At 46.0% G+C, this 24,372-nt stretch overlaps 1 protein-coding gene across 1 annotated transcript in view; it reads right to left on the bottom strand.

The window, feature by feature from the left end:
* Positions 1-2,430: 2,430 nt before the first annotated feature.
* The window catches only part of LOC125944177 (uncharacterized), a 38,066-nt gene continuing 16,124 nt past the window's right edge, over positions 2,431-24,372 (bottom strand). The window contains exons 3-4 of the mRNA XM_049664485.1: positions 4,449-4,634; positions 2,431-2,501 (exon numbers count right to left, since the gene is read on the bottom strand). Coding sequence (XP_049520442.1) covers positions 2,431-2,501; positions 4,449-4,634 — 257 coding nt within the window. The remainder of the gene's footprint in view (positions 2,502-4,448; positions 4,635-24,372) is intronic.

The raw sequence follows: 24,372 nt of genomic DNA, 5'->3' as shown, positions 1-24,372 counted from the left end.
CGTATTTATTTTCTCTGTGTGAATAAACGTTTTCTACTACTACTACTGCCGACGCCGCCCACGTTTCCCCGCGTTCCCGCCGAACGCGCGCGGCGTCCGTGACCATGGTGTTGTTACAAGTACAGGTGGAACGACGGAGCGCCGCCACCGTGCACTCACTGGGTTCAACTTTGGTACCTCCGCTCCATCACACCGCAAGATGGCAGGAGCGGTTGCGTGGCCGAGATCCGGGCGAGGCGGCCGATATTGCACATGTGGACGAGCGGTCGCCGTCTAGTCGAAGCAGTGGCCGCCACGTTGCACCCTTGTTTTCATTCTTTTTGTGAGATGACAAGCTTTGCTATTCGTGTGGGCAAGCTGTGAAATGGGCATGAAGTGTTTTGTGCCATGGTGCAATTTATGGCTACAAGACCTGCACTGAAAAAGTGTCGCATTTTGCTGCACCCGGAGAAGCGGGCCGCCTAAAGATTGGCGCCATACGATTCCGCGCCAGGACCGCGTGATGCAGTCGACTGACTACGTGTGCGTGAAGCACTTCGAGCCGAGGTAAGTGACGAAGACGTGGGAAGCAGTCTACAAAGGACATGTTCTCGTGAGTGCACCACGAAAGGAGGCTCTGGCAAAAGACGCCGTGCCGACGAAGTTTCCCGACGGCCCTGCTCACTTGACAAAGACAGAAAACCATTGACTTTGTGTTAGATAACTACAACCTGCCATTTCCATGTCAGGAACATGAAGTAGACATCATGGCAATACTGCTTTTCTTTTGAGTTGAAGTGCTGTCTTATTCTTTTTGTGGCTAAGAACTGGATTAAAATAAAGCAATCTGATCACGAATGAATGCATCTCTACATCACTGTAATAAAAGGCGCCGTTTTTGAGTTCATCCACGCCATGAGTTGGTTGTTTTCTATGAACCATCCCTACCTGCGTGTGCCGTCCTTCTCTCCCCGTGCGAGAGCTACGCTTGTAACAATGAGAATATTTGCGGTTTTACATGCTAAAACCACGATATGATTATGAGGCACGCCGTAGGAGGGCTCCAGAAACTTCGACAATCGGGGGTTCTTTAACGTGCACTGACATCGTACAGTACACGGACCTCTAGCATTTCGCCGCCATCGAAATGCGACCGCCGCGGCCGGGATCGAACCAGCGACCTTTTCGGGTCAGCAGCCGAGCACCGTAACCACTGTACCAGCGCGGTGGACTGGCTACCCTCGTAAAGGCTCCAAACATCCAAATGGACGTGTTCCTTAAATGATCAAGTCGTAAGCTGTCTCTGGGCAACTACGTAAGACACAGACAGTGAAATATATCACTCGGGTGGGAATAGAGAAGATTTGGAAACACTTACCCACCACTGTAAATATGTCTCCCCTCTCTCGGTACCAAACCAGGATGTTTTTTCATGCCCTAAAGCGTCATCGGTGCCTGAAACTTAGCTGTTGGCACTTCGCTAAAATTCACTGTAAATATGTGCGACAAGCTAGCGCTAACAAAGGTTGTATTCATCACGCATTCTTTATGCGTTATCAAGGACCGCTAATTGGTTGGAATGTTCCCGACAGCAATCGACAGTACATTTTGCTGCTGTAATACTATAGCTAAATATTATTTTTGTATAACTAGGTCAACATTACTTCAACAAACAGAGCTAAATTCTGTCATATTTCAACGTGACTTCAGTGTCATATGTTTGAATGCACGATTTGACATGTCCGAATGCGAAGGCATCCTCCTATCGCGAACCTTCGAGGTGGCGAATTAAACATATTCAACATATATCTGTATACCAACATATACCAGCATATGGCTGTATCATCAAAATCTCGTATTTGTTCGCCGTTTTTATCATTTTACGCTCGTTATAGCGTGAAGGCTGAGTTTGCTTGTTTCGAGCGGTGTTCGCGGCCCGGAAGTGAGCATGCATGATACCTCGCATCTCGCATCGGCCACGGATACCGTGGCGCCATCTCGGGCCCTCTGCACAAAACGCGGACCGAAGTTCCACCTTTCCGGAGGCGCCATTGGTTCACCTAAAATACTTCTAACACCATGTCCGTGACTGCAGCCGGCATCTCTGGCGGCGGCTCAGCAGGTTTCGACGAGCCAAGCTCCGGCAAGTGTGGAGGCGTTTAGTGTGTGTGTGTTTCGTCAAGGTATGTAAAAGCTCGAAGAAGCTAGGTGATCAGAAGCTCCGCTGTTGACTCCAGCCTTGCACCACTAGTGCAAGCTGTCCACATTAAAAAAATTATTAACTCTAGCGAAAAATCCTGAATACAAACGTTGTAGCGCTTGTTCAGAAACATCGGACTATTTCATCTCTGCTAAGATAACTGCCCTGATAAATTTTTTTTCCAGCGTTTCCTTAAAGTGCGCAAAAAATACCATGTGACTTCCGGCTAACGCAGCGCGCTTTTAGTGCCCTCAAATGTAAGTCGAACGAATTGGCAAAGGCTGCTCCGCACACAGAGCTCGATCGAGCAGGCTGTCGGTGACTGTGATGGACATTAAATGACAAAAGGGGCCTACCGTTTTAAGAAAAAAATCAACGAAAACGTGTCCGCCACATGCAAATGCGATACGGGACCGGAGGCAGCATTTGACGCAGCGCCGGCATTCTTTCTTTTTTTTTTCGGACCAATGAAGAAACGCAATAAAGGGGGAGAGGGAAGACAGTGTGATGAACGACGGAGATAAAAACCACGATCGCAGCCACCGACAGCCTGCTCAATGGACCTCTGTGCGCGGAGCAGCCGTTGCTAATTCGTTCAACTTACTTTTGAGGGCGATAAAAGCGTGGCGCGTTAGCCGGAAGTCACGTGGTATTTTTTACATTTCGCGCACTTTAAAGAAACGCTGGAAAAACATTTAATAGGGCAGTTATCTTAGCAGAGATTAAAAAATCATCTGTTTCTGAACAAGCGCTACAACTTTTGTACCGAGAATTTTTCGCTGGAGTTAATAATTGAAAAATTAAAAAATAATGTTTGCTAATTGCCCAGCTTGGGGGATTGCAAAAGATATCATGCCGTGGCTCCATACGGCTCAGAACAATACTGCACCAATATGACACGCATAGCGCCTATGTTTGTATTTTTAATACTTGGCAAAAGTTAGCTGGAACACCCTGTATATCTTCGGGAGTTGCCGGTGAGATTTGCACGCAACATAAGTTCAAATGAACGCGAACCATTCACGACGGCGTTACGTGTTTCTAACGATTCCGTGACAAGAGTATATAAGAAGGAATTATCATCCGGCGCAAATGCCGTACAGGCATGGCTGCATGAACGGGTCATCGGAGATGCAGAAAGCTTCCTGCGCCACGAACGAAGCGCGAACTTTAAGAGCAGCCACGGCTCGAAGCACCCGCTGGTCACTCCACCAGATTACCCGCCGTGCTGACGTGAGTGGCGTAGTGGCTTTGGCGTTGCATTGCTAAGTCGGAGAGCGCCGGAGGAAATCCCGGCCGTGGCGGCAGCATATCGATGGGGGCGAGATGCAAAAGCACCCGCGTACCGTGCATTGGGTGCTCGTTAAAAAAAACCCCAGGTTGTCAAAACTGATCAGGCACCCCGCTCTACAGCGTGTCTCATATTCATGTCGTGGTTTTGGCACGTAACACTCTAGAATGAAATTTAATTTAAGTGATCAATGTACTAAACTGTTGTTAGCATCTTATGGGCTCACTACGGTGGCGAATTAGCTGGCATTGTGGTGCTGAACACGAGGTCCCGGGTGTGATTCCCAGCCGTGGCGGCCGCATTACAACGGGGGCGAAGTTCAAGGTCACAATAAGGAACCTCAGGTGGTCGAGGTTAATCCGACGCCATCCAACGGCGTCTGTCATAGCCCCACTGTTGCTTCTGGGCGTTAAACCCTCATTAATGAATAAATGAAATCATGGTTAGCGTCTTGAGTGTCGAGGGGTATCTGAGTGAGTGGTCCAGCGGATGAGTAGCAGTCACAGCGTTGCAAAAACTATCGATTGTACTATTGATATTATCGATGGTTGTCATGGTCGAACTATTGATACCACGAAATCTATATACATTTTGTATCATCGATAGCGCGCTATCGATATTTTTGCACTATTGAGAGTGCACTCTCGATAATGCAAAATTACGTGACGTACCGCAGGTAAACAGTACAACATAAACTTGGCAACGTTTCCTTGTTCCCAAAGGCATGAACTGTGTGTTACTGATGGTAAGTTATCGCAAAATTTGCGGTAATAGCACTACCCAAAAATTGCACACATATTGGTAGCACCATAAATAGCGAACTATCGTAATACTATACACTGTATTATCAATAGTTTTATAGCGAAATACTGTAACACTATACATTGTTTTTTTCGATACTATCGACAGTTTAAATAAACTGCCGATACTATAGATAGCCGATTTGGCGATGATTTGGTGCGAGTGACGGCCACTCACCGGTGACGCATCGCACGACGGCGTTGACGGTGATCTCCACGGGCCGGTAGAAGGGGCACTGGCAGCGGCCGAATGGCTCGCGTGCTCGCTTCACGCACACCTGGCTGGGAGACACCCGGCAGTCCAGATCGTCGTCGCACCGCTCGTGCCGCTCGGGACGGTACCGGTGCTGCGTCAGCGGTCCCCCTGCGACCAAGTTGGTCACAACGGTGAGCGACGCGAGACCGCAGCGCTACTTGCGTGCGCTTGACTGAAATCGAAGCGGCCCTAAATGCTCTGACAGTGTTATTCCGTCTCTCCCAATCTTTCGGAAAGGCGTATATATCCATTGGGCCGCAGATATTCGAGTAACGTGTGTGGGCCATTCGATTCCGGACATTATGATGACCAATGAATATTCCCACAAAGCTCGCTGACATTTACACTCAGGATACGTCAGAATATATGGCAAACGCTCAGAGTGCACAGTACGATAGAGAAATCGATAAATTGCCGAAGGACCTGAGGGAAGCCAGGAAATACATTGTGGAGCTTAAGCAGTACAGTAGAAATATGAATATCGAGGTCCAAGATGCTCCGCAAACCCCGAGTGAGGACCTGAGGAAAACCGTCGTAAACATTGACAAATGCTTAGAAAATGATGTCATTGATAAGACATTGGCATTGCGCATCGCGCATTCTGAAAATATAAAAATAAATCGAATGTGGTCATCAGATCTTCCTCTCTAGAACTGCGCGAAACAAACTGTTGTCCACAACAAGAAAACCTGATGTGAAAGAGCATCTTTGCATCGAAATGAAGATTTCTCTCATCAAAGCCCAACAAGCAAGGCGTGGAAAAAAAGTAAAAAATATTTATGGGTGTCACACGGCAGAATTTTCACGCGGAAAGCAGAGAAGACCTCTGTCTTGCGTGTCACTTGTCATTATGATTTGGCTCAAAATCTAATCTTGAGTCTGTGTTGAATTTTTGGTTGTGATAAACTGCAATGCCTTCTAGTCCATGTGAATTAAATTCATATATAACTGATCGGCATAGACAACTATTGACGTTTCTTCATATCAATACGTAGTCACCACTCGGCCAGCAGCTTTCCGAAACGTACCCATGTATATATATATATATACCCTGTGCTCACATTTTTCTATTTCTCGCTTTATGGCGAAAGCAATGATATCGAGAGTCCTGGCAAATTTTCGCCATTGTCGTCGCCGAGATGTTCCGTATTAAATCCGAAAGCCATATAAATGAGCGACCCATACACTGTGGGTACGGGAAAAAGCAGGGAACAGTGAGCCGCAAAGGATGACGGCTTGATGGGAATTGATGGGCATTATCTTAGGTCACGTAATGAAACGCGAATGGGAAGGTGAGCACGCGTCTTCTCCTCTAGCCCTGCCGCAGCTGTGAATGACTGTGCGCGGTTGACTCTTATGCGGCCCGCGTGGTATATCTAATTGTTGGTAATCACTGGTGGGTGCAATGATAAAGGGCGAGCAGGGATGGCTGCTAACTTCATGTGCCCTGTCTACCTTGCCGGGCTGTCTTTCCGTGCCCCTAGTGTTGCAGAGATAAGAGACAGAGGTAACTGCAGATCACTGACAGAGGCCGTCTGTAGTGGACATAAAGATAGGCAGGTAACGATGATGAATCTAATTTTCGGAGTTGCGGTGAATCGCGCGGCTGTACGAACCATTGGCGTCCACTGCCGGCGTTCTTCATAATGCTAGCGTTGTGAGAGCGAGTGCTCGAGGTCATCCATTGAGGTATTTACAAGTTTAGATGGTTCGTGCATTACGCTATGCTTGCTATTTTAATTTTAGGTGTATGTTTGCTACAATTTATATGGCCACTATAACTAACGTATAGACTCGTGTAAGGGCCGCACTTTTCTGTCGCGATTTTGACGGCCCTTTCGTGGGACCGGGCCAATTGACCTCATTTTTAAATTGACCTCAATCGCGGCCAATTGACCGCGATTGCTTCTCGACTGGATGTCTTTTTTTAATATTGACTGTCAAGTTGGGGGTGCGCTACTTACACGGGTGCAATCCTTACACGGATTTACACGGTAAGAATCTTCCTTCGTGTAATTGTCTTCTACTTCGCAATCACTAATAGTGCTTCACCTTCCCGGCCAAACTGCACTCTTTTTTATTTTATATTTTTGGTACTTTGAGTCCGAGTAGAAGCGCTGCTGCGCATGACTTCTACACTTCTATTTATTCTGATTTCCAGTGAATCCGGCTTGGCATCATTTCGGTAACTGAGTGAATTTTATATACGAGGTGTTTCAGCGAACACTTTCGAAAGTTTTTAAAGGTTGCCTGTGGCAGATAGCACAATGCTAGTTCATGAGCTCGTCTACTCGACGAGCTCATGAAGCTCATTACTTGCAAAAAAATGAAATGCATAATCTACTAATTAATAAAATTAACCAATTAAGTTTTTAGCTAATTACCTTATGGCCCATGCTGTAAGTACGGATCCACTTGGAACTCATTCTCAGGCTGACACCAGTGCCGAGATATTAATTCTCTAACTTTGCGTGCCAGTCACTTTCTTAACAAAACATCGTTTAATGCATCGAAGCACAAAAGTATGAATAGCTATATAAATTATGGTGTCTTACGATCCAAAACCACGATCTCATTATGAGGCACGCCTTAGTAAAGGACTCTGGAATAATTTAGACCACCTGGGGTTCTTTAACGCGCGCCTAAATCTAAGTATACTGGTGTTCTAGCATGTCGCCCCCGTCACAATGCAGCTGCCGTGGCCGTGATTTGATCCCGCGACCTCGTGCTTAGCAGTCCAACACCATAGCCACCAAACAACCACGCCGGGTAAGCACGAAAGTAACTGGAACGCCAATCCATTTCTCCTCTAGAATAGTTGATTGTTGGGCTAGTTGGTTCTGCATAACTGAACAAGTAACTCAGCGCAATAAAAAAGACAGACACAAGAAAGGGAGAAGCGCTTGTCCTTGTTTCTCCCTTTCTTGTGTCTGTCTTTTTTATTGTGCTGAGTTACTTGTACATTTTTCCTCAATGTTCGGGAATTATATTGGCGCCATCCTGAGAATTAGTTCTTAGTGCATGCACCTTGCGAACTCCACGGCTCTAATTAGTAAATTGCAACATGGGCATAAATTAATATGTTAAAAACTTAATTAGTAAATTTTTGTTAATTAGTCGATTATGCATTTCAATTTTTTGTGCAAGTAATGTCCGCCTCTTCGAGTAGACCAGCTCATGAACTAGAATTGTGCTATCTGCCACAGGCAACCTTTAAAACTTGTTTGATAGTGTTTGCTGAAACACCTCGTATTTATGGCCTCTGAATGCAAGAGGCGATGTTTCCATCCCTAATGCGTAAATGTTGTAAATAATTATAAGAGCTTTTTTTTCTTTTTTGTCGCCAGTCGTTAGCCCTACTGGAAAGAGAATCAATATTGAGACATATATCACTCACGTGCTTTTCACACGCCGTTGATGGAAGAATCTGCTGAAGGGGTCATTGAACTCCGCAGGTCTTTTCAGGGTCAAAAAAGCACGCAAAGTAATTTGAAATGAGGTGAACATACGTCAATATATTCATTCTCTGGGCATTGGCTATCTGTCTTGTTGGCTACCTCCTCTTTAAAAAATATAATAAACTTTGTCATATGTATACATTTAAATATATTGTGTCTGTGCATGGTGTTCTCAGCAGAAATTTTTGTGAAATGTTGAAGTGAGGAAACACGGATGAGATAGCCTCTGCTCACCGGGAAAGTTCGGGAGGGGGCTCGAGGATCGCAGCTCAACGTCATTACATAGTCAAAATATGACATTCACTCAGGCTTTTAAACGAAAATTGCTTTGGTATACCAAAAGAACAAAAAGAAGCTTAGCCTAGGGATATTAGATTTCTCCAAGGCGCTCGACAGAATTATTCTTGATACCTTGTTGGAAAAGCCCTATTGTTACGGCTTTCCCGGTGCTCTTATAAATCTAATAAAAATTTGTTTATGTAATCGGCACCAGTGTGTACCGACAAATCAATAGTTGTCTTTATCCATGAATGTTAGCAATGGCGTACCACAAGGTACAATAGTGGGGCCCATTTTATTCATTATTTGTAGTAATGATACCGTAAGAGTCGACAGCTCTGTAGATTCTCATTTATGCGGATGATGCTGGTCTTCTTTTTTTTTTCGGTAAATGGCTGACGACCTCGTTGTATCTACCAACGATGAACTGAATAAAACATGTGGGTATATATACTGTTCTAAACTTCCTAGACATAAACTGCTCTAAAACCAAGGCTCTACTGTCCCTATAGCCAAATGAAAATCATGTGAAATGTCTCACAAATTAACCCATAACAATACTGAAGGTCAACTTTCCCCGACCATTCAAACTCATGGTGTTGTCTTTCACGAATATAGCTAATGGGATTAGCATACTTAAGACACAGGTCACGAACTTTGCAAAACTATAGGGATATTGCGTACGTGCCAGCTTATAGTATTTGTAAAGCAAAATTTCCTATTGTATAATGCTCCGTTTTCTTCTCATTCATAATACTTTGATCTGGATTTGTCCGCAGGCTCTTAAGACAGTGTTAAATACTTTGGGCATACTACAAAAGCCTGTTCTACAATCTATTGCAGCTGTCCCCTACATCGCGCGCACCTCCAAATTGTTTTTCAGAGCCTTGACAGTCGACAATACTTATGCATACCTGCTTTTGTCGGCTTTGACATCAGATATACAGAGGCAGCAGATTCATACGTACTTTAGCTGATAAGCAAACTAATCCCGCCTGTCGCCTTACTCGACATACAGAAAATTAGTATGTGCCATATGCCGTATTTTCGCGCGTATAACCCCTAACTTGGAACTCCACGAAAAGAAAAATAACCTCGTGTATAACCCGCACGCTTATCAGACAAAAATGAGGACTAGGAAGTTACAACTACACGCAGTCATCATTTCATTTTCAAAACACATTTCAAAACGACCGCCGCAACGTTGCCAGTGCTGTCCGATTCACTGCTGCCATCCGAGGCTTCATCGCCGCTCTCAAGGAAGTAATCATCTTCGGAACCATCTGAGCTGTCCCTTATGGCACATTTTTTGAAGCACAATGAAAGACTGCCGCCGATACACACTCATGATGCCTAAACAAGGCTGGCCAACTGTGCAAACTGGGCGTACAAGAAACGGCACCTGACTCGTTGCAAAACGGTGTGAAAAGTGTCTAACCAGACTATGGATGTGGATCTGGCTATAATCTGTGTTGGCCTCTTATTGGCTTAACATACGTCGATGTCGATAGGCATGCGGACAATGCGGGCTCTGCACGGCAGGCCGCGCGTTGCCGTAAAGCCGACCCCCACCCCCTCCCTTCGCGAATATTCGCAGATAACCCGCACCCCTACTTTTTAAGCAATTTTTTTTTCAATTCTTGGTGCGGGTTATATGCGAGAAAATATGGTACTTGTTGAAACTATTGACTTCAAACTCTTCGTTTCTGTCTTCGAAATGTACCCCCCCCCCCCCAAAAAAAAAAAAAAAAAAAAGAACAGACTGGTGGTCTAGCTGGTATTGCATAACTTGAGGTATAGCGCAAGTGGGTACGCAGGTCTTCGCTGTGTCTTCGACTCGTCTTTCGTCTTGAGTGGAAATTTGCGCTGTGCCTAAAGTTGTGTACTTAGCAAGTGGTAATTTACACCTGAGAGCTCACGGGTTCTGTCTAAAACTGCGTGCTCACTTAAGTGCTCAATGTGCTATTTATAAAGATCTGGTTGGATGTTGGTATTATTTATAAGTGTTATTTTATTTACTATGTTTTAGTTGGTTTTTGTATTATTATTTTCAAACTTTTATTTACTCACTTGGATGTGTAGGCCATATGTGCCTTCGCTTGTGTACGGTTGCTTTCTGCTGCCTGCGCTTTTCTTCTAGCTTCCATAGGGGTTCCATGAGCTTCCAGCACATGGAACCCCCATGAGCTTCCAGCTCATGGAACCCCCGACTTAGTTTGTTCCTTTTCTTTTGTACCATGAAGATAACTAAACTCGAACCCAAACATACTACGAATGTTTCCGGAACCGTCCCGTGAAAAAAAAAAAAAGGCCACGTCCTGCAGACGTTAAACTTGCAGTTTTAAACAGCTATTCGAGGTTGGGCTACAAATCGTTCGCAGAAACTCCGCCGAACTATGACGTCACTGTGTTACCTAGCAACCACTTGGCACAGTTCTGCCTGGCTCGCGTTGCGCCTAGCTCCGACGTCACTATGCGAAGCCTTGCAACCACCTGGCATGTGTGCGCCCAGCCGCACCACGCTGCACCGCAGTTTCCGTGCAACGCCAAGCTTCCACAGCCGAGTAGGCGGAGAAAAGAAAAAATCCACGACAGCTCCGTGACGCCGCGACGGTGGCACATTGCCTAGTGTCTCTGCGCCGAGCACCTAAAAACATGGGTCCGCCGAAGAGGTACGTAACCCCCGAGGAAGAAGGTGCTCGACGGGAAGCCCGTCGCGCCGCTGCTCGTGGACGAATGCAACGACTCAGATCAAACCCGGAATACCGTGCAGGTGAACCTTCGTCAAAGCGACAGCGAAGAGCGGAAGATCCCCAGTACCTCGCCCTTTGCAGGGAACGCTCTTGTCTGAGTGATCGCAAGCGCCGAGAAAGAGATCCTGGCTACAGTGTCATGCGTAACTTCCAGCGTCAAACCCGCAAATCCATGGGTGGCGCGAATGGCCGATTTTAGCGAGAGTTCTTGAACGTCGAGTTTGGTCACAGCTGCCGCGTCTGCGATCGGCTGTGGTTTGACGTCAACCTGTCTACTCTGAACTCGGTTCAAGACATTCAGAAGCGCAATGTCGCCGTGCAAGTGTTGCGCGAAGCGTTTCCCGCCGAAAGCGACACCGGAGAGATGAAGGTTTGCAAAAGTCTTGGCATAACATAGCAAAACTCCGTTAAAACCTTAGCATAACATACAAATACATAGCAAAAACTCGGTAAAATCTTGACATAACATAGTAATACATAGCAAAAACTTGGCAGAGCTTCGTAAACTTTAATCGACCCCCAGCTACGCTGTTTCTTCAGCCCTGCACCACTAGTGCAAGCTGCCCTCATTTTTTTTTCTGAAACTTCTAAGGGGCCTTCAAAGCCATACATTTTCCCTTAAAACATCCAGGGAAAGTTCATTTAATGCAGCACTCGGATAGATGGCGTCGATGGAATATCCATTGGCCATTATTTGGCTGTTATTGCCTGTGATAGTTTCAGGTGGTGGTTTTTGAATGTGTTGTTTATGTACTGTGTATGGTTTCTGTGCAACCGAGAATATCTCGCATCGGTATGCAGCACAATGTTCGCGGTGGATATCCACTGTACATGTGGCATCCACTGAACGCTATGCAATACACCTATTGGATACATATGATGCATAGCATGCAATGTCTTTTGCGTGCAAGGAAGAGCAGATACATTGCATGTGAACGAACGCGCACATGCGCGCCCGAATGGAAGTACTAGACTTCAACGAATATAAGCTTTTTCGAATGCGAATTGAATGCGTAGTGTAGGTATCGAATATCGAATCAAATATCGAATAGATAAACTCAGACGCATATATTTACAGCCAAAATATTTTTTCGGCATAATTAGATACCACGCCCTGTAGGGACTAGTGCAAAAAATAAACCTAACTGCAAGGGTCAAAAGCATCAGTTTCAAGCACAAGATCACTATAATCGTCATTAAAGGAAACTGCACGAATAGATTCCCAAGTTGGTCAACACAGCTAGTGTGGCGTGTTAGTTCAGCATATTGCAGGCGCGTAAATGCGCGTAAGATACAAGGACGAAAGAAAGGGCAAGGCACATGTCGAGCTTCTCAAGATTTAACAGCGAAGCTGTTAGCTTCTAGTTGGTGGTGATTTTTCGTGTCTGGGTGCGCGGTGCTCGCACAAAAATGTGGACCAATCCCAGAGACACTGCAAAGAAGCGGGAAGGCACAGTGTGCTGCTTCTCCAAGAGGCATCACATAACGTCATCAGGTGACATCATCATTTGACGGAGACGTCATCGCGTGTCGTCACATTTGACGTGATGACGTCATCACGCGATTTCGTCACGTGACGATGCCGTTATCATGTAACGTAACGTTTGACGTGATGACATAATCACTTTACGCCAGCATGCGCTCGCGCATGAAAAACGCGTGCACACAATGTATCTGTCCTTGATGCGTGGGCGCTCGGTCCGTCGAATCTGTCGCACAGCATGCTCTGCGACCATAATCGACCTTATGGAAAACACTGTCCAAAAACAGTACCACCACCTAGTGACCGCGGCCACTCAGACAGACCTCAAACGGCAGCTGGGAAAGGGCTTTGTCTTTGAGTTTCCGCGTAACAGAAATATGTGTTCTCTTGTACTCGAACTACAATCCCAAGCTATCATGCCTGCAGGTGGAGTGTAAGTCGCAGTTTACGAACTGTCTGACGCAATTTAGTTCGAAGAATTCATTTGCTTCAATGACGCACTTGCGCTTTCCGGAGGGCCTGTAAGATGAGGACGTATGCTGGACTTTCGCATACCTGCGTGCGCGCGTGACATATGCCACTTGTGATGGTGGTGCTTGTCTACCGCCGGCAGCAGCTTCGGTGTACATCCGTTTTCACAGGGTGGAATGGAGGCGGATTTTTTTAGAACCTGGTTGCAAACAAATTTTCCAAGCATAAATGGCTGCTATAAGAATATAACTTTCCAAAAACGCTTACTAAATGGTTCCCAGGAGAAAGATATAAAGTTGCAGAAGAAAGCGCCAAAATTATTCATTCAAATTGTGGGCCCCCTCCTCCCTTCTACGTGCCCAAACAACAATCTTTTCGTGAGGCACGCCATATAGGGAGTCTCCGGATAATAATGACGACATGGGATAATTTAATGGGCACCAAACACGAGCGTTTTTGAAATCCGCCCCCATCAGAATGCGGCCGTAGCGCCCGGGGGATTGAACACGTGAAAAAAAAAAAGAAAAGCGGATGCAGGACGTGTGTGCCGTAAAAACAAGTAAGGAGTACGCTTAAGCTTCGCCTTTAAGAGTGGAACGCGATCGCGGTATGGGACGCCGTTGACACCGACACCGTAATTTCTGCGACATGTGGCCCGATCAAAATTTAGAAAGACACGGTTTTCAACATTTCCCTCAATATTGCCTAGAACCAAGCTACAGTGAAACACCATCAGAATTGGAGGACGCTTAAGCTTCGCCTTTAAGAGTGGAACGCGATAGCATTCAAAGATCCTTGGCTGCTCATATGAATTTTTTCTCGTATATTCAAATGAAAATCCGACGCTATCACGTCTGTAGGTAGTGGTTAAGTCGTACTTTACGAATTTTCTGACGGATCTTGCTTTAAGAAATTCAATTTTTGTCCACTAAAGCCTTGCGCCCCGCGAAAGGCCCGGCCCGCCCGGTCGGGGTTGGTGCCACTATATGTGTCACTATACTGTGCCAAGAAGAAGACTGTGGGATACTCTCTCAATCTTACATTTCGGAACACCATCCTAGTTAGAGAACAGTGAACGGAGTTTCTAGGTGTGGTATATGATGAACATATGCTGTGGTCAGAGAACATCCGATACATACGTCCAAAAAATAGCCCCCTCTGTTGGTGTATTGAAGAGGCTAAGAACTTCGATGTCAGCCACAGTGAAAATGTATCTTTATTATTCCAAAAGGGTAGCTGCTTGCGCTAGTTGGTGAAGCCTTCTTTAGACAAAAAAAAATGTCACAGTTTCGCCCCAAGGGCGAAGAAATGAATGCGATAGCAACACAGCAATGTCATACGAAGTAAGGTGAGCGGCTTTGGTAGCAATATGAATTGTAGTAAACATGAGCTGATTAAGTAAGCAGGTGTGCTGCGGCGTAAGTAGACCAACATGAAGAGAGACTCGATGACCACGAGAAGGCGCGTGTGAAACGGTGGTGTTGATGAGAAGCGCTTCCCGTGGGCAGCGCGTGCGAAGGGACACACCTGTAGTACTGCACTGCCGATCCGGGCAGCATTGCATGTGTAGCGTGCGTTGTAAAATGTGGCCCGACTATTACTAACTGAATGAACAAGTGTGGTGTGAGCGCGCACAAACAAACATGAATAGATCACACTGAATGACTGCAGACAACGACTGTCAAAACGCTGGCAGCGAGCGCATACGCCGCAGCGGGCGAAAGTACGTGGGGTCTATCGCTTCAACGGAAACTGAGCGGCGAATGCACGGCGCATAAAGGTCAGAGCCGTGTGGAGATAAGAGACGGTGCGGGCGAGCGAGCGACGAGCGCGGTTGTTGGCAGAGTAGAAGTGCCCCCCCCCCCCCTCCCCCGCGCTCCCTCCGGCGCTGGCTTCCCGCTTCCTTGCTTGCGCGTGGGTGATTGAGTGCGTTCGCTCTGCGTGATAGCGCGCGTCCCCGCACGCTTCCGCTCGGGCATACGGCGCGCGGCGAAGATATTATCTATAGGGAACCTCACGGCGACGGCAGAAATCCTGTTGAAGTGTCCATATAATTGCTATCGCAATAAAACGGTTTAGTGTACAACAAAACGTAGGTGTGACTCTCGCCTTTTTCCTTCCTTCCTATGTTTTGCGCACTAAATATAATTTTTATTTGTCTAAAGAATTTATTAGTTCCTATAGTCAGGTACAACTTTAGAAGGCAGTGGCATCTGCACCTCGAAGGCGGATGCACACGACCATCCACTAATTAGCGCACTCTAGGCTGACGTCATGAGCCGGACGGCCAGTGACCCTGCCGACGGAGAACACGGCAGCCCGCGCTTCGAACTGGGCCGAGTCGCGTGAGCGGGACATTGTTTTTTTGTTCAGTCGCGGAGGCAATCGGCTGCCGCGCTTCGGTCATCTTGGCAGAGTTTCTCCTGACTTCTTTCGTTGTACCCGACTATAGTTTACTATAACCTACAGTTACGGCTCTTAGTTTCGGGGTCACATGTGCCGTTCGGTTCTGGCATTCTCAACCTCCAGAAACGGGCTATCAGGGCAATGGAAAACTTACCTCTCAGTTAAAGTTCCATCTTTCTATTAAAAACGTATCGGTTGTTGGGTGTTGGTCCCGCATATCAAATGAAAATAGCTCTTTATATACTATCCATTTTAACAAAGACAAAAAAATCCAACAACAATTTGAGCGCAAAGAGGGTTGATCCAGAAATTAGGTTCCCATCAATGTTACAAATAGACAACATTGTTTATTCTCATAGCAATGTACATCGTTGGGAAGGAGACAGTTTGCTCTATTTTTCGAAATAATCGCCATCTTTTGCTACGCACTTTTGTAGACGGCGCTCCAATTTCAGTTTCCCAATGTTGTAGAACTCTGCCGCCAACCCGTTGAGGAAGCGTTTCACCTCTTCTTTGATTTTATCGTCACTCCGGAAACGTTGGCCACTCAAGTATTCCTTTAACTTGGGGAACAAGTGTTAATCGCTGGGCGTGAGGTCCAGACTGTAGGGTGTGTGGGGCATGACAGTCCACCCAATGTTTGTTAAAAGGTCCTGGGTTTGACGGTAGACGTGAGGTCGGGCGTTGTCGTGAAGCAGCGTTACACCAGCTGTCAGTCGTCCTCGCAGGCGGTTCTCGATAGCTCGCCCAAGTTTTCTTAGTGTTGCACAATAACTGTATGAGCTGATTGTTCTCCCAGGTTTCATGTAATCGATCAGCAGCATCCCCTTACTATCCCAAAACACACTGGCCACTACTTTTCCAGCAGAAGGAGTTTGTTTGAACTTCTTTGCGACTGGTGAGCCTAAGTGGCGCCATTGTTTGGACTTTTGTTTCGTTTCAGGAGTGAAATTAAACACCCCCGTTTCGTCTCCCGTAACAGCGGAGTCCAACAATCCTTCCTTGTCATCTTGACACTGTTGAAGAAACTGGCGAGCATAGGCAAAGCGTTTCTCCTTGTGTTCTGCTGCCAACAGACGTGGTGCCCATCGAGCACAACACTTGTGATACCCCAATTTTCAGTCAAAGCTCTTTCCACTATACCGTAAAAACTCCCAGGAATCCTAGTACCAAATCCACGAACGGTGATCCTCCTGTTTTGAAGCACTTCGCGTTGGACCATCTCCATAATCGCCTCCGTCTTCCACTCCGTTCTTCATCGTAGACGCCCTTCCGACCGGCACTAAACTCCCTGCACCACTTTCGGACGTGTTGAATGGACATACACTTGTCGCCATACACCTCTGTCAAAGTCAACTGACGATGAATATCCACGGGTGAAGTCCCTTTGGCGTGCAAACAGCGAATTACGGAACGAATCTCGCACTTGGCGGGAGCAACAATGGGCACCTCCATCCCGGACGGGTGCTGAGCCAAGACTGAGCGGCGCAGCGAAGCGCGGCTGGGCGGAATCGAGAGCGGGGGAACTGCCGCGCTCAGCGGTGTTGCCGGATTCTCGATCTTATATCTCGATCGACCCTCGTACTTAGCTGCACATACCTCTTACAACTTTAGATACACCTATTCTATGCCAAACCGACTCAGAATAAACTATGGCATCCAAAGGCTTACCTTTAAACTACCCGTGGTAAAAAAAAAAAAAAAAAAATATCCGCCCAGATATTTTCGAAATTGAAAAGTTTCGAAGTTTAAGGTAGTATATAAAGTTTCAGAAATATATACACACCCCTTAAGTTTAAGAAATGTATACAAGACATACTACTTAAAAGTATACATTTCTGAATCGCCGGTTTTCGATTTTTTCCGCACGTTACTGTGAACTCATTTTCTCTGGTGTGCTTAGACAACTACAGATATTCCTTCATTCTTCTGCGGTAGTCATTTCTGCTTTGTGCACAGCTTTTTACTGCAGCGATCATGCTTAGACTTTATGGCTGTGTTAATGTACCTATGAAGTGTTTCCATTTTCTTGTATTTTGATCATGCATACTTTCTATTTGGTCTACTGCACTGATTTACTTTGACAATAGGCTTGTTGTCGCTTTCTGCTTTTGCGCATTTAAGAATGACAGGTTTGGCTTTACCATGCAATACCAGTTTTGTTAAGGCAGCTGAAAAACATGCAGTGGCTTGTCCAACTGCCATGCGATTTTTTTTGTTATATAGGAAGCGGATGTTTTAGTAGGTGGTGTAGCGCCTTTTGCCACTTTTCCTCGGTTTGTATGCGATCAACCTAGAGAAATTCATATTATTATTGTTATTTCGCGTGCAAGTAATGCCCGCCTTTTTGAATATTCCAGTTCAAGGAATGAAATTATTCTGTCGGTCCGAAGTGACTTTAAAATTTGGTGAAACGTTGAAATGATCACTGCGTATATATATAGAGAAAACATGACATTTCTAATATATTTCATTTATTTATTACTCGTTATTGTTAGAACATTTCAAAATTGCCACCATTTTCACAATAATCAGTTTATTGCATCTCTGCGGTGGCACAATAACCTTTAAACTCAATTTCCTGGCACAAAAATTGCAATGAAAATGACGAATGATGTGAACGTCAGGTATTATTCCATCCGAAATAAATATTTCCTTATTATTTACTTAACAAGCTTGTTTTACCGCGCGCCAAACCAACAGAAAAAAACTGAATGCTGGCTTTTCCTAAAACTAAACGTCTTTCTTATTTCCCTATTCGTATGTTTGCATCGCTCAACTGCTGAAATCAACATTAGCCGTGCCGAATGTCGCAGCTGACTTTATCAGTGCTGAGCCCATGGCGGACGTTGTATTTGATCAGCGAGGAATTGTGTCGCTCTTAGAACACTAGAAAGAAAACAGTGCCACTGGACCAGATGGCATACCCACGATCCTGCTCTCTTCTTGTGCGTTCTCTCTGTCAAAGTACCTGCAGATTCTTTTCACCAAGCATTCATTACAGGATGGATCTCTACCTGATGAATGGAAACTTGCAAACGTTGTGCCTATACACAAATCTGGAACTAGAAATATTGTTTCAAATTATCGACCAGTGTCTTTAACCAGTGTGATATGTAAAGTTTTAGAGAGCGTGTTCTATACTAATATTATGAGCCATCTTAGTGCATACTCATTATTAAATACCCACCAGCATGGTTTTCGCAGTGGTTACTCGTGTGTCACCCAGCTTACCAAATTCGTGCATAATTTAACAAGCGCACTGGATAAAAGGCATTCTGTTGACTGCTTATTTCTTGACTTCCGCAAAGCATTTGATGTTGTGTCACATTCGTTATTAATAGAAAAATTGTCTTGGTACAACATAAATGAGAACGTTCTTAGATAGATAAAGGAGTATTTGAGCCTGAGGCGTCAGAGAGTTGTTACCAACGGGAAACAGTCGCATGACGTTGATGTCACCTCAGGGGTGCCTCAAGGATCCGTCCTAGTCCTTTACTGTTCATAATTTACATGAATGACATTGTCACAGGTATTTCTTCACGCATGCGACTTTTCGCGGATGATTGCGTTTTGTATAGCATTATCAACGATCGAGGTGACTGCGAAGCATTACAACAGGACTTGTGTACAGTAGCTCAATGGTGTGAGGATTGGGGTATGCATATTAGTTTACAAAAGTCTGTACATATGTGTTTCACTATAAAAAATAGACTCCTCATGATTTCACGTATAACGTTAACAGTAGCAAACTGCTGTCAGTGTCAGAATTTAAAATTCTTGGTGTATATTTAAACAGTATAATGTCTTGGCACCGCCATGTCGATTTTGTTACTGCCAAAGCCTGCCGCGCTTTGGGCTTCCTGCGTCGTAACGCCAAACATTTTCCTGTAAAAACCAAAGAACTGTTATATATATCAAATGTTAGAAGCATACTTGAGTATGCTTGCACAGTCTGGGACCCGAAATCTCTGCTTGACATTCAAAAGCTAGAAACAGTTCAGAATTTGGCCGTTCGTTTCGTTTTTAATGACTATGGTAGGTTTTTCAGCGTATCAAGTGCGAAAAACACTTTGCGCTGGTACACACTTCAAAAACGTAGGGAAGTTCTTCGGTTAAGATGTTTTCATAACATATTTCATTCAGGAACTGGAATTGACCAAACCCAAGATATATTTAGCCCGGATTATGTGTCCGTCCGAAGAGACCATTAGCTCAAAGTTAAAGAATACAGTTGCCGGACTGACCTCTTCAAAATGTCTTTCTTTCCCAAAACAATTTCTGACTGGAACAAATTGCCTGAGTGTCCATAACATCAAATGACTCATGTTCTTCCTTGCTGTGAAATTTTTATGTTTAGTAAGTTTGTGTTTTTCCTATCTCAATGTTATTTTTTTTTCTCCGCCTGAGCGCGGTAGTACCTTGCGCACCTTTTCCTTCTTCACCCCCCCCCCCCCCCCCCCACTGTAATGTCAGAAATGGCGCTGTGGGTACTGTGATAAATAAATAAATAAGCACTGCTTGGGGCGTAAAGGGCCCCTATATAATTCACTCTAACGTCAAAGGCAGGAGCACATTTACTTTCTCGCCTTCACGACCCTCGCCAGCAGTGCTCTTTCCTCCTCGCCTCTTACTCTTCTAGAAGACATGCGGGCACTGCGTAAGCACCAACTGTCAGGTGGGCGCGCTTTTTCTGCTTCATAACATTATGAACCTTCGTTTATGAGGAGTCCACGCTTTTCGGCTACACGCTGTTGCTGTCGCATGCGCAGTGAACACGAGGTAAAAGTGACCCACGACATGCAAGCGAGACGCTAAGAGCGAGTGCTCGTAAGATTCCACAAAAAAGGCCTGGAAGCTGACAGTTTTGAACTGACGTCCTTCCTAATAGACCTGTCGGCAGCTTTTATTTTGGTGGCACAAATGCATGAAGTGTGATGAGTGGACCAGAAAAGTCGACCCGGGAACGCGCAACTATGATTTGAATTAAAGTGGTGGTTTAGGGGCCGTTTGCGTTGTGTAATGGTTCGTTTTCTGTACCCCCTTGATATACTACCTAACGAACAAGGAAGTTTCCTGGATGTTTTCTTTCCACTCTATAACGTTTGCGCAGATTCTAGTAAAAAAAATACGTAACCTTCATTACCCAATGTTTCGATATTAGAAGCCGTGAAGTACCTATAAAATAGTCATTTTTATCCTCACTATATCATGTCACAAACACACACACACACACACACACATATATATATATATATATATATATATATATATATATATTCTGCTTTAGCAATACTCAGAACTATCAAAGACAACCGCTATACTTCTTATCGCGTGTTGCTAACACGGAACCTAGCAGTATTATTGCCGCGCTTGTCACAAACTTGCATTGCGTGCCGGTGTAATCAGTATCGTTAATGCAAAGAGCCACCTCTGCTTCAGTCACGCTGCTGTAATTCTGGTCACTTATCCTTGCAACATGTCTTAGTGGCTAGACGTGTTAAAGTCACACTAAAGAGAAACGCTAGATCAGGTGAAGTATATTCTTTCGAACCTCTACTCTCGTACGTTCGCGGCAGTAGGCTGACTAATAGAAGGGCGAAATGAAGATTGCAGAATTTGAATTTCCCGCCGAAACCCCAGTACCGATACGTCAGTGTGACGTCACAGGTTTCAAAGTCTCTTTTCTGTATTTTAGCGGTTTTAGTAAAAGTTCCTGAAACTCGGCAAGTTCAGCCTTGGGATTTTTTAGAATTCATTGTACTGCATTTTTGTTTGAATTGAATTCAATATGGGGTTTTACGGGCATGGATCTGATTATGAGGCATGCCGTGGTGGGTGACTTCGGGTTAATTTTGACCACCAGGGGTTCTTTAACGTACACCTAATGCACGGGGAACGGGCTTTTTTTGCATTTCGCCCCAATGGCGAGAGAGAGAGAGAGACAGAAGGAAGGGGAAAGGCAGGGAGGTTAACCAGATGGGAAGATCCGGTTTGCTACCCTACGCTGAGGAGAGAGGGGGGGGAGGTAAAGTGACAGGAAAGTAGAGATAGAGAAAGAAAGGAGCACAGATACACAATCACAATCGGTCACAGGTGGCACAGCATTGTAGCACTTGCAGCACTATGAACATCTCTCTGGGCTACAGCCGTTTGTCCAAGTCTATTGACCTTAAAAACTGCAACAGGTGCCTTCGTCGCCCTCCGTTGCGATGACTTGTGATGTCGGCATTCGAAAATAAGTTCCTCTGTTAGAGGTCTTTGGTCAAAACGTGCTATCGCGTGTACGAGCGATCATCTCTGTAAATTGTAGCGAGGACAGTGACAGAGAAGGTTCTGAAGAGTCTCCTCGCTACCACAGTCATCACACGAGGCGTCGTCGGCCCATCCGGTTCGGAATGCAAAAGACTTAGTGAAGGCCACTCCTAGCCATATTCGAAAAAGTAGGGTAGCTTCTCGACGGCAGAGTCCAGCTGGGATGCAAATGGCGTAGGGAGGAGTCTAAGTTGTGCAGCCGGTTGCTTTGAAAACTTCCTGCGTTCCACAGAGAGAACGTGATATCACGGGTGAGCATTCGAAGTTTTCAAGCAGCATCTGTCCTTGATAACGGTATTGGTTCCTCTTTGTCGCCTTGAAGAGCCGTCCGAGCAGCGTTATCGGCGTGTTCGTTTCCTATGACGCCGCAGTGACTTGGAAGCCACTGAAGTGTCACGTGGTGTCGTTTCTCAGTCAAGGTATGGATTAGTTCTCCTAATCTCGAATACAAGTTGTTCTTGTGGCCCACGTCGCAGGGCTGATAGCAAAGACTGCAGTGCTGCCTTTGAATCACTGAATATTGACCATCTTCGAGGTTGTTCTTGGCTGACGAGACGAAGTGCAGCGCGAAGAGCTCCAAGTTCCGCAGCCGTCGATGTCGTGGGGTGACACGTCTTGAAACTGATGGTGATGGCTTTCGCTGGGAATACCACAGCTCCAGAGGAATACTGGAGAGTTGCCGATCCGTCAGTATAATTATGTACGTGGTCGGCGTACCTTTCGTGCAAAAGGAGCAGAGTGAGTTGTTTAAGAGCAGGTGATGACAGCTCAGATTTCTTTTTGATTCCTGGAACGGTGAGGTGCACTGCAGGGCGATCCAAACACCATGGCGGAATCGATGGCATAGTTGCGGGGGAGAAGCCTGATGGAAGGCGAGTGTAATACTCCGAAATCATAGTGCAAAATGATGCCTGCGGCCTTTCTGATGGCAGTGTTGCCAGATGATGGGAACGGGCCCGGGCAAAGTGCCTAATGTGCACTCTCAACACTTCCACCGCTATGTGCGTTCGTATGGGTTGGTACCGGGCGATTGCAATAGTCGCCACTGTTGATGTGCATTTCGGAAAATCAAGACAAACCCTTAGATCCCGAGGTTGAATAGCCTGTAGAGAACGAAGGTTTGTCTGGCAAGTGTTGGTCAGTACGGGCAAACTGTATCTCAAGAAGCCCAGAAAAAGAGCCCCGTACAATTCCAACATTGCATGTACTGACATTCCCCAAGTATTTCCGCCAAGAAACTTGTAAAGCTGGGAGATTGCTGTCGAACGCTGTTTCAAGTAGGTCACGTGCGGGCTCCATGAGAGATCTCTATCAATGATTATGCCACGAAATCTGTAAGTGTTCTCATGAGGAATTATCTGGCCATTTATAGAGATGGCGTAGGGTTTCATTGGTTTGCAGGTAAATGCTACCAATGCACATTTGTCTGACGAGATTTCAAGACCTTGTTTGTGTGTAGCAGCTTTTTGAATTCTTGCACGTATTTGAGGGCGTGTCACACCTGAAGTCCATATACATATGTCGTCTGCGTACATTGATATCTTGATTGCTGCTGGCAGATGTTCAACGAGACCATGCAATGAGTGTGAGGTTGAATAGGGTGGGGCTTAGTACTCCACCTTGAGGGACGCCTCGGTAGGTGTAGTGTCGTACGGTTTGATCCATCGCCGGTACACACAAAGAACGATCGCATAAAAAGCTCATGAGAAATTCATTGAAAAACTCGACCACCTAAGCCAACCATCTCAAGAGCATTGAGGATAGTCTCGTGAGATACGTTATCGTATGCCCCCTTGACATACAGAAACAAAGCTGCACATAATCTTCTGCATGACTTTTGATGTTGGACATACGTAGCCAGATCAACAACACTATCTATTGATGAGCGATCTCGACGAAAGCCAGCCATGCAATTTGGGAACACTACAACATGTGCCCCAATTCAAATGTGGCCGCCGCGGCCTCGCTTTGATCCCACGACCTCGTGCTTAGCAGCGTTACACCATTGCCGCTAAGCCACCGCAGCGGGACTGATAAATAAAAAAAAAGTCGCAGTTTCGCCTGAAAGGCGAAGCATCGATTGCGATAGAAAATTATTGGACAGCTATACGAAGTAAGGAGAGTAGTTTTATCGGCCGTATAAACTGGTAACATAGGCATACTAACTAAACTGACAAGCATGGTGTCACGAGCGCGCAAGGAAACATGAACACATCTCACTCGATAACCGCGCACACTCGCTGTCAAAACGCTGGTATGAGGAAGCGCGGCAGCAGCAACGAGCAAGTTGACCTTCGTGCTGCCGCTCGTATCAACGCGAACTAAGCCACGAAAAGACAGCGGAGGGTGGATTTTGTCCCCGTCGCAAATGGCTTTCAAGATACAGCGGCCGCCCGGAGTAGAACGTGCCCCCCTTCCTACCCTCCTCGGGAGCCGTGCAGCCCGGCGGGCGCACGCGGCTGCCTCGGGCTGCCCGAAGTAGAACGCGAACCCACCTCCTACCCCCCCCCGGGACCTTGCGCGCAACAGAAGATGGCGCGGTTACTCCCCGCTTCCTTCTCAACTATTACCGGCTGACAAGGCCTCCAATCCCGGCCGGCCCCACTGAGCTCCTGCCCCCGGCTCACCAGCTCTTGATCGCCGGCTCACCCTCACACGTTTTCACTCGCCCATAGAGCATA

This window comes from Dermacentor silvarum, chromosome 3 (genome assembly GCF_013339745.2).
Source record: "Dermacentor silvarum isolate Dsil-2018 chromosome 3, BIME_Dsil_1.4, whole genome shotgun sequence".
Taxonomy (NCBI): domain Eukaryota; kingdom Metazoa; phylum Arthropoda; class Arachnida; order Ixodida; family Ixodidae; genus Dermacentor; species Dermacentor silvarum.
Note: the sequence above shows the minus strand (reverse complement) of the source record. Positions and strands in the feature narration are given on the sequence as shown.